General features: G+C 40.2%; 1 protein-coding gene across 2 annotated transcripts; it reads left to right on the plus strand.

Annotated features, from left to right (window-relative positions):
- Positions 1–1,125: 1,125 nt before the first annotated feature.
- LOC110974047 (transmembrane protein 243-like) lies at positions 1,126–11,003 on the plus strand. Of its 2 annotated transcripts, none has more exons than XM_022225365.2 (6): positions 1,126–1,283; positions 2,610–2,852; positions 3,160–3,210; positions 4,188–4,292; positions 5,185–5,347; positions 6,233–11,003. In XM_022225365.2, the coding sequence occupies exons 2-5, from the start codon at positions 2,793–2,795 to the stop codon at positions 5,332–5,334; spliced, it is 366 nt and encodes a 121-aa protein (XP_022081057.1). In that variant the 5' UTR covers positions 1,126–1,283; positions 2,610–2,792; the 3' UTR covers positions 5,335–5,347; positions 6,233–11,003. The 2 variants fall into 2 exon arrangements, with proteins under 2 accessions (XP_022081057.1, XP_086992512.1); XM_087136386.1 differs by having other exon boundaries at positions 1,131–1,283; positions 2,639–2,852.
- Positions 11,004–11,575: the final 572 nt, after the last annotated feature.

Below are 11,575 nucleotides of genomic sequence, written 5' to 3' on the forward strand. Positions count from 1 at the left end.
GGGATCGTCACGGTACATACGGCACCGTGTTGGGAACACTGAAAGTGAAAGGCCCCGGGCCGTTATTTATGACTATCCTACTAGTGCCAGACGGATTACTTGCACCGAAAATCAGCACTTTTTGGGAAAGCAGTTCGGTTTCAATCAGACGAAGCAATAATATTGCACATGACACTGTCAGCAAACCAGCACTAGTCAAAGAATTCATGAAATAAAAACAATATTTCGACACCATTTGTCGAAAATTGGACTGTTTTAATAATACATTTTGTAGGTTCTCTGTAGCTCTGTCAATGTAACCCTACCCTACATATTTATTATAGAAAAACAACAAATGAAACAACGGTGGGTGTTGGGAAAGACGAAACAGACGAAAAAAGGGGAAATCTGAAAAATGCAGCGGGTAGGAACACATTTCAAACCAGGCGCTGCAGCCGGCAAACACGCCGGACTCTTTTTCTCGGTCACTTTCGGAATGGGAGCCAAAGTGTCCAAAAGATGAATAGGGAGTTGTTGTCAATCATAGCGTTACCGTGGTACGGGATTTGCTAGCTACCGACCTGAGCGGTTGTCGACAGCCCAACAGAAAGAAACCCCCAATTTTCCCGGGGCGGGGCGGGGTAGGGTTGGAGAAGGCTTGCCACGGGGGAGTGGGGTTCCCCCTCTGACTATGCCACTGGAGATCAAGGATGCTCTCTTTTCAAGCACAGTGTTACACGACTGGCCATCGTATCCTATCCTGAGGGGACTAGTAGGCCTACGGCAGGTATTTCGGGACCTGTCGACTCGACCGTCAGATTCACTGCGCTTCTCCCTTGCCGAATTTTTTTGGTCGAATAGAAAGATGTATCCACTTCAACCCTGATCACAAAATGATTAATTAAAATTGCAAAAGAAAAATCTATGCAAACAACAGGTGGCCGGTGTGACCGCCTTTCCGCGACTTGTTCATCTTCATTAGGTCACGCCCACTTCGGCCGGTCGCAAGGTCCTAAGCCTGGATTCCACATCTAGTCATGAGTGGCTACACCCCTTTCCCATAGGCACATGTGTTATTACCAGCTGTAGCCAAGTGACTTGGACACGGCTTCAAAAGCAAGTGATGTCTCTGAAGAGTCTGGCCGTTCACCGTTGTTAACACGAAAGAATGGAACATACATTAAAGGTTTCTGGGAACCAAGCAGCAATCAGGCATGTGACGTGCTGTGTGATGTTCGCCATATGTATGACAATTCTTCAAATTCCTCAACCAGTTGTCTATTATTACGTGAATCTATCATGAGGTGAGGAATTGCCGTAACTTTTCATTTACGCTTTAACTGGAAAATACTCAGGGAGAAACCCATTTGAGGATATTTTTTCTTGTTGCGTAATTGCCCAATTTTCGGACATGTCAATTTGCGTTGTCATGCACGTTGGCGAAAAATCACGTCATTGATTTCCATGACCCAGACCATTGAGGAAGGCCCAGACATCACTTGATTATTACGTCGACACCCTGTGCGCACACCCTTTGAGGCTGAGTGTTTTTCTGAGTAAATTCTTCTGAATTTCCCCAGCTTGACATGTTAGGCCCGTATTTCTTTCTGACATGTCTGAGGCTAAAACGTGAAAACCACTGCAAACATGGCATTGGCAAAGGAAATCCTAATTGACGTCCGTGTAGCATGTAGGACCTAGGCCATAAAGGTTGCAGGATCTTCAAAAGTCGACTAGACATTATAAGCCTAGTTCAAGTACTAGTTGGCATGTTGGGTGTGATCAGTGAAGTGTGCAATTGCATGATGTTTGGGCGATAGTTACTCTATGCACCTTTTGCGAGACTGCAGTCGTGAGGCCACATTCCTGATCTTGATAAATAGTTGCTGATCAGCTCCTACTGAAGCAACACTCAGCCAAGGAGAGGTGGACGGCTATTCATGAGCATAATGTTTGAAATTATTGACATTTTTTTTTAAATTTTCTTGCACTTTTCCACTTGCTATTAAACCAAAAATTAAATAGGGCCTTCATTATAAAATAAAAAAAATTCCTCAGGCCTTCAAATTTTTTAATGTCACAGGTATTTGTGATGTGCTAGGGAAGATTATTCCAATCCCGTACAGTTTGGATGAAAAAAAGAATGTTTGTAGAATTAAAAAGTTCTGATTTGGGAAGATTTCTTTACATGGACATCACTTGACACCCTGCGCACAAACCCTTTGAGACTGGTCTGAAAAATTCTAAATGTTTTTAAGTATGCTTCAGTATTTTCAGCATGGTGCAGTTAATTTTTCAGGACATGTTATCACTTTCTGATACTGTAGCTTATAAACCACTGCAAAGAAAAAACAAGTCATGTCCATACGTGGACATTTTATCTTCCATTTTATTGTTTAACATTTTTAAAGAGAAAAATAGCCAAACAGAAACAAGTTTAAAACTGTTTGACAGAAATGTGCAGTTTCACGCCACTTAAAATGGTTTTTTGACCCATCCCATCAGAATTTCAAGTCGCATTCAAATACACCTGTACACAGGTGAATAAACCTCTCTGTAGATAAAGATATGGTCTGTTTTTTAACATTCCTCATCTTTACGTCTTTTGTTGCATGAAAAAACAATTCCAGATCTGGATCCTGTGTTGCTTCATACCTAGGGAATGATGCAGTGTAGCTGCGTATGAGGCCAGCCTTTTGTTGGGGCTACAGATATGTCAAACTGCCAAGAATGAACATGCTGCTTTATGAAAGAAAGGACTAAACAACAGGCTGTTTGAATTGAAAGCCAGGTTGGCGATAAATGAACGAACTATGAGTTACTACGAAAGTGACACTGTACAGACTCCATTATTTGGAGAGCGACAAACAAGGGTAAGCATTATGACTTGTCAATGAAAGTGCCTTGGTAAGCCCATTCACTTTATTCACAAGTTGGCTATCTTTAAACATGACAAGGCTTAATCCTTTAGTTTCAATATAAATCTACAAACACACTAACACAGAGGGTTATCAGGCTATTCTTGGAAGCTTTATTTTAGGGTTTTCCTTCTTTAGTTGTGATTTTAGCAATTTTTTATGTTTGATAAACTTGGTCCTAAGAATTACTTTCTACCATTTCAACTTCAAAAATTCTACTTGGAATAGTGACTGATAATTCAACACTGGCTTATCGTTGCAGGACCGAGTCATAAACTTGTCATTGGGAATAATCACAGCTATTCTTGTAACGGTGAGTATGTGTCTCACAACCGGTTTATTCCTCCAGCAGTCTGTGGGACCTCAGTGACCCTTCATGTTGGCTACCAAAAACAGTAAGCAGCTGCTCACCAAATGCCATGACCAAAAGTGTTTATTTATTTTGTTTATTTCAGTCAAAACCAATTGTGAACAAATCTCCATGTACAGGTTGGGTATCACTGACTCAATTACAAATCACCTCAACGAAATTGAAAAACCAAAATAAGGAAAAAAAATTTAAAATATGAAAAAATACTTTAAAAATCTACCTCTAAAAAGTTAAAAGAGATAAATACCCCCCCAAAAAAACACAAAAATACATTCTTATTGTACAAAGTTTGAAGAAAACACAATCTAGCAAGAGTAATTTAGGTAGGACTATGGAGTATAATCAAAAGTCACTCCAAAATATTGCTTCTGCTTGATACTGTGCAAACACCCTTGGAGGGTTATAAATGCGCATTGAAAACTGGAGAATGAATGGCAGCACTCATTATAGAGGGAAAAATATGCAATGGAAATGGAAACAAAGCAGAAAGGACTTGGGGCAAGTGTAATAACCTTGGACTGTGAGGGAAAAAAATCACTTGGATTTTAAGCAACTTTGCGGTACACTTGTGCCTGGCACTTTCGAGGCTTGTGACACTGAATTCCTCACATCTCCCTTGGAAGTTCAACAGGCGATTCAGCGGAATCGTTCTCAAAGGTAGAATGAGGACTCTTCAGCTACCTACTGGTGACTTTTGGGCATGCTTTGAGAAAGATTTCACTCCGATTAAAGTTAGTACAGATATGTATATGGATGGCCACAAACCTCTTAGTCCAGCATTTCAAATGAAAGACGAGTGCTTCACATACAGGGATGTTTCTTCTTCGGACAACAGTTCTGGAGGCAAAGCTTGAGTGCATAATTGTGGTAGTGCTGGCTAAAATTTAAATTCTTCCTGGTATATTATTATTTTTTTTCAGGTGACATTGGTCAGTGCTTTCATATTTCCTGCCTGGCCACCCTCAGCCGTCAACATCACCTTTGCCTTTGTCATTGTCTTAGTATGTGGCGGCAACTTGTTACTGGTAACTATTTCAAACACCGTTTCTCAGAATTTGGATGGTTCAGGGAAATCAGTTTCAAACATCGTTTCTCAGAATTTGGATGGTTCAGGGAAATCAGTTCAGCAAGTACACGTACCCCCTCAAGGGCAAAGAAGGGAGGGGGTGACTGTTTTCACTACGCACCTGGTGCCACCTCTAAGAATATATATTCAAAATTCTTTTTTCACGCTCAGTTCCCAACAGTATTCAGCACACACACGATGTGTTGCTATGGCAACATTTCATTCGCAAGGCATGAAGCCCACACATCATCTGTAATTTTTTTCTAAGGAGCAAGTGGGAAAAATTTGGAGGCTAATTTCGGACGGACTTTAAACCGATGATGTCACGTTCTGGGGTACTGAAATCTTGTCACTCATCCACTGAGTTTGCTGGGGTGGGTTTTCCAGCGTGAACTTGATATCGCAGTTCTACAAAATATTGATTTTTTTAATGGAATATTTGCACCTGGAGTTGTTAATTTGGCACAGTAGGTTGCACCCTTCACTGAAGAATCCAACCCACTGCAGTTGATGAAATTTTCTTGTCTCTTCATCGGTGGGTTGTCGGAGGCTGTACCCCTTCCCCTCCAGTAATTCATTTCCAAAAATTTAGCTTTGCCCTTCAGATAGGCAACAAAGGTCAGGTACAGTCCTCAAATTTTTGTCTCACTCACTGAAAAGCTAGACCACCCTCCCCCCGAAAAAAATTTTGTTCTGAATCCACCCTTGGCTTTCTATTTTGAACAATGCTTTTTAAAATTACATTAGAGAAGCATGAAATCTTCCTCTTTATTATATCACCCATCTTCTCATTTCACCATCAAGCGAACCCTCATTATTCAAAGTGTCTGTTCCATTTTTTTTTTCAACAGATTTACTGGTATCGAGAAGGAGACATTGCTCCCAAGTTCCGCGGTCTGATTTACTACAATGCTGCCACTGTCTTGTTCCTGTGCGTCTGTGCCAACTTGTATATACACAATGTCGAGAAAGCGCCAAAGACACCCGCCACAGCTTACTAACTGACAAATTGTGGTCAGTAATACTCATAAAATATGTATGTGTCAGTTTGACCATTCCTGTCAGCCTGGAGTCCGAGGTGGTTTTAAACAGATGGAAAAAGTAGCATTAATTTCTACATTCTGTGCCATAGTGTGGAAATGTCAAGCACTACATGCGTCATGTATATTTTTAAGAGCACGACTGCGATAGGTGTTCTAGAAAATATGAATGAAATTGTGGGACAGACTTTCTGAACTTTGGGCAAACCTTGACTAATTTTTAACTTTTTGATAGGGCTGAGTCAATTCGAATAATTTACCATTGAAATATTCAATAATTTGACCTTCAATTTCATCAAATATTCGGTCGTACCGACCGGCAGATTGTTGATGAACAAACCATATACAAAATCAGTTGCAATAATGCACACAATTGTATATTATGATCAATATAATAACTTATCAAATCTAGGAGTATCTCCAGCCGTGATTTAGCAAGATTTAAGAAAGGAACAAGACTTCTTACCCTGTTGAAAATTTCTATTCCTTTTAAATTGTTTAATGAATAATTTACTTTTTAAATTGTTGTAAGATTTCTGACGCTTTTTATTTCATTCTGCTTGAAATAAGCCTCCATAATGTAATTTTTCTCACTTAAAACGAAAAGAAAATTTTCCCTTCCTTATCATGAATTTAGCATTCAAATATTCAAATTCGAAAAAGAATATTTGAATATTCGACAATCGATCGAATATTCGGTTATTCGGCACAGCCCTACTTTTTGACATAAAGGATCTTTAAGAATAGGAACTGCCGTGTGCTGGAACAGTCTACTCACTATGTGCTGTTTAAGGCCAGTTCCTTCAGGTCTCAGCATTCAAACTTCCAACCAGAAATTTTGTATGCTTTTTTTCGACAGAAAACCACGTGTTGATAGGATGCTGCTGTACTCGTCTATGAATGGAATGAGATGGTAATTAGTCTCAAAAGGTCACAGTTTGTGTTTGATTAAGGCGCTGTTGGCCTGCCATTATATTACCTGTATCAACCTAAAAAAAAATCTATTTTATTTTGTGCAATGAATGAAGCCGCGTACACGTACATTCCAAGATTATCCTAAAAGCTCAAAGTCTGCCAACATTTTGATGGATTCGGTTCTTGTGTCAAAAAAACAAAGAACCAAACTAATGAAAAGAAACAATGAAACAAAAGTTGCTGTCTTGGAATGGAAGAGGAACTAGGGGCGTGCTTCCCTCTGATTTGATGGTAAACGCTGACTACCAAGTCACATTTGCCAGGAATTTGTGTGAATCGCTTAAGTTCTCCACTCTGTGGGTGACCAGTGGCACACTCCGTAAACGTTAATGGGCCCAGATGATGATTTTTATCCACGCTGAAGATTTGTGCTGCACCTTATACTCTTCTCTGATGTGTGAGAACTATTTGACATCCTGATGGAGTTCAGTGTTTTGAAAAGTACACTTCTTTTAAACATTTAGAATTGTCTGTGCTTTTCCAAACAACAGAGGGCGCTGTCGCTGTGATGTCAATCAAGGAATACATTGTTCAGTTTAAAGGCTCTCTGTTCAAATTGTGAACCCCAAATTTGCTCCTTGAATACATATTTTGGAATGGGCCGCTCAGTAGATTCTTGCCTTTGACTTACACAACAATGAATCACCAGAGAGAAAAAATTTAGAACAGTAAAATATGGAAAATTCCAGCATTTTCTGGTATACATTGATGTGTTCCTCTTGAAATGACATCACAGATTTGTTGACATATATCAAAGCTTGTATAAGCATACATAAACCTTCTAAAATTGAACAATATTGAAAATAAAATCAATCGAAGCATTGAGATGCATTTCCAAGGGTTCTGATTTAAAAAATTGCCGTGCAGGCTACATGCCAAGTAAAAAAAAGGTGAACTCTACCTCAGTCTTACAAAATTACCCCCATGGTTTTTGTGAAAAATTGGGAAGAACTAGTGTTCCACTGGCCCTACTCCATTCCTGGTATATATAAGCAATGTTTCCATTGTGTCAGCACTGGGACTTCACCTTTTGTGTTGATGCTGACATTGAGTGAGCTGGGAACCAGCTAGTTGTTCCAAAATTGTGAAATGAGTAAGGGAAACCGAAACTTCCTTTCTGTCGCGTGCAAGTTTGTTGGTGTCTATGGCATTCCGAGAGTACTTTACATTTTGTTTTAACTCCTGACTTTCTGTAGGCCCCAGGCACACTGCCGTCTGTGCCTATTTGATAATATGACCTCAAGAAGCTTGAAGGGTTAAGGCCAGTCCGTAGTCTGTGACGTGACTGAAAAATCGCCTCTCAATGGTTGTCACTGAAATGCCAGTGACCAGTTGCTGAAGGTTGATGCTACCATGGAGGAAGGACACAGAAGGAGTTAGAACACTTAATTAAGGCACACAGCCTAATACAAGCAACTGTGCAAGCGTTAAATTTGATGTTTTCAGATCATACCGAGCACCAGCGATGGTATCAATATTCAACTTCCAATACTGCAGTACATAACGTTTTAAGGATGCAGATTACCAGTGAAAAACTGTGGTGATGATTATGGGGTACAAAGGGGGATAAAAAGTTGTGAAATGGATGGTGCGTAGTAAGAATTCGCTGCGCTCTGGCTATGGACATACCGGGCATGCCAGTAAGCGGTAATCGGCCGGGTGTTCTAGCCCAGGTAGTTCAAACTCCTGTGTTCTTCCTCCATGTTGATCCAGGGTTCAAAAGATTCAGGTTGCTGACCATACTTTTCATAAATGAACCAGTGCACGCATGATTGTCACATTGTGTACATGACAGAATTTTGCGTCTTTCATGCACATGTTGCATGTTTTACGCACGTATGAACTGCACCAAAAGGCTTCAGTGTCTGGTAATCATCAGCCTCCAGCATTCACCATCTCATGACTTGCCATAAAACAGCCTTTTTAGGGCTATTTAGCAGGGAAATGTATGTGCTCACTGACTGTTTTCCGTGAAATAGACTCAGTCAGCATTTGATTGGTCTCACCTGCACACCCAACGCTTTTCCTTTACCCCAGCATCAACAAAGCCTAGGTATTGTGTGGTTCTACTAACCATTTTCATTGAGTCAAACCATGAGCCATTATTTGGTTTGGGTAAAATCTTTTGTCCCCTTTCATGCCTGCATGATTTTGCGCGGTATCCGTGCGAAAGCGTTCATTTTGATTTGCGTCCGTGGGCAGCATTGAAAGTGATTGAGTTGCAGGCATTGGAATGTGGCAAATGTGGCGGCTGCAAGCCAACACGCATTGCAGTACAACAGAAATTGGACAACAAAAGAGTTGTGAGTGATGCTTTTCACAGGGATGGAGGCCAGGCTCCCCTGTGCAAAAGCTCTTGGAAACACGCTCAGTAGATTTCTTTGCAGAGCCAAAGATGAGCAGAGGACCAGTCTCAAGTGATGTACTTTGCATACCACTTGGACTGATAACCATTTTTGCTAAGCAAAGGGCCAATACTTTCTTTGCTAAGCAGGGTTTTGAGATTGGCCACTGTGTGCTGGATTATCCGCAAGCATGAACACCCCCCCGATTCTTATTGTGTAACCGCAAGCCGTTCCTCTAATGCAGTATATTCTTCCAAACACAATCTTTCATTTCTTACTGAAATTTGCCTTTCCGAACTTATATGTGCATACAATGTACAAATAATGAATATTTATGAATGCAGTGGTTAATTCACGAAGTGCAAGATTGAATGTTCCATTCCACAACACAAAACTGACCAGAATAACATATTTCATTTGTTAACCAAATTAAATCATTCTTTTCATTGCACAGATGTGAAACGTTTGTCTTTTGTTGTATGCAATGCCTGAAAAAATCCCTGCATCTCAAGAATAAATTCTAATGAATACAAAAATTCCTGCTTAAAGCATTTTAGATTGAAGCAATTTACCTGCCAAATGGAATGTTCCATTTTGTGGTGGTGCGGCCATGGTGTGTTTGTGGACAGGACAATAATTCATGACATGGGATGGACAATCCACATGTTAGATAACTGGGATTGATTCACAGATGCATAATGTGTAATGCATGGCGCATGCGTGCTGACATGTATTTACCTAGTTGTTCTTTATCTTAACTATATCCACAAGCTATTACGTTATTATTTTTAGCTGCAATGTGTTTACGATGCAGTTATTTTAATTTGCTTGAACTTGCATTAAAATCAACTTCACGCGCCTGCCCTCAGCGTAACTTAAGCAAGAAGAAGTCATTGTGATTTTAAAAAGCTTGAATCTTGCATTGCCGTTTGAAATCGCGTTTTTGGTTAATATCATGAGAGAGTGTGGTCTTCAAACAAGGTTTCGCGTACATGGGAAAATTGGGGGTTGGAAAGTGCAATTTCTTTCAATGCAACAATGGTCGCCATGTAAACAATGTTTCAAGATGGTAGTTAGAATCAAATCAGGTCGTCACACCACGAAGTAGCACTCAACTGCACTTGCGTGCTACTTCGTGAAAATCGTGTTTACAGCAACTTTGCCCGACCAAACACAACCGTAAACCTTTCACCACTGTTAGTAAAAATGTAGTCTCACAATGATTCTTTACTGCACTGTGTAAAAGAAACCCCCAATAAGAACTATATTCAACCTCGAACTCTCATTGTTGCGGCAGAGTGTACTCCTTTGAAACCATGTGTTGTATAATGGGAAAGGTCAAAGCTGATTTTAAGTAGGCTTTGAGTATAGGCACATTTACATCAATGTTTTTTTAATAATGAAAAAATGGCAGTATAACCATATACATTCTCAGGTGATTTTTCATTTTTGTACCAATATTTTGTCAACGCAGTTATGCAGAAGAAATTGTACATACATGCACTGGCAAGGATTGTAGACAAAGGCTTGGAAATCAGCTGATTTTCGTGTAATACTGTAACTGTTGTACGTATTGTATTTGTCTCCCCGACAGTACCTGCATTTGTCGCTGGTACTGGGATAGAATCGTTATGTGACTGAAAGGTTTGTATCAGAAAGCCTTAATCATGTCTGAGTGAACTGGCTATGGCTAGCTGTATTTCTTTCAAAATGTTTTTGTTTTGTTTTTTGACTGGAAGCGCCATCATTTAAGATATGCTGATTTCACTTTCCTGGTCGGATGACAGTTATTTCATAACAAAAATCTCAAATTTGCCCTTGGACTACAAACCTCAGTATGCTACTCTTCAGACTTCACAAGCATCATTGGAGTCAGGTTGGCGTAGTGGCTCTTTCCCGCCCTCCACCTCCGCGTCCCGGGTGCGATTCCCACTTCGGTCGACACGTGGATTGGGGTTTTGGTCCCCCCCCCCCGATTCTGTAAATTTTACCTTAAATACTTATCTGGGGATTTTCTTCCCACCTGTAAAAGTGAACATTATTTCGTCATTGTCATCGTCATTGTCGCTTACATGGACGACCAGAAAGTTACGCCTTCTTTTTGGCGATGCCCTTGCCTCAGTGTCCAAGGGGCTGCACGCCGAGAGATTCGTTTCATTTTCAAAATAATGTGGCTGTTCTTTACTCAAACTGAAATTAAACCGTGTTACAAATGTAAAAACCGCTTTGAAAATGTATCGTGCATTCTAATTAAACAAAATCTATTGAGAATACTTAATGTACTATTAAAAAAGTTGTAAAAGATTATTACTACTCTTGCTTGAATGTTGAATTTGTTTCCAAGGCATTGTTTATCTGGCCCTCAATGTGTCCTCATTTTATAGTCAATTGAGGGAGGGGGTGTAGCGTTTGGCTGAAGAAGAAAAGGCATTCTTTCCTTAACCCTAACTGAGCCGGGGTGGAGTCTACCCCTCGACCTTTGTTTACGATATCGCAGCAGTGCCTTTTTTCAGAAGCTGAACCTTCAGGAATTTTGAGAGTAATTATTTGCGGTGATTTTGACACGAGCTCTGTGAAAATCGAACCTATCGCTCCTCCGCAGCCATTTTAGAAGCCTTGATTTTCATTCAAAATTTTCAAATAACATCTTCGGGAATATACAGTGTTTTTAACCACTGTTAAAACTTACCTTCCCCTTTCAATTTAAAGGCAATCCCCTTAAAAATGTCGCACTTTATCCACCGTTGCTGGAATGCCGCGTTTGTGTTCCGATGTTTTTGCGTTCTCAAAGCCAATACGTGCACCAATTCACTGCGTGAGAACATTTGCTCCTTATAGGCTCCATTTTTGTTTGTAAGTTGTCTTCGTTGCATCATTCCCTA

The sequence above is a fragment of the Acanthaster planci genome, linkage group LG04, assembly GCF_054643075.1.
Source record: "Acanthaster planci isolate LZ-2023a linkage group LG04, COTS_SCS, whole genome shotgun sequence".
NCBI classification, from domain to species: Eukaryota; Metazoa; Echinodermata; class Asteroidea; order Valvatida; family Acanthasteridae; genus Acanthaster; species Acanthaster planci.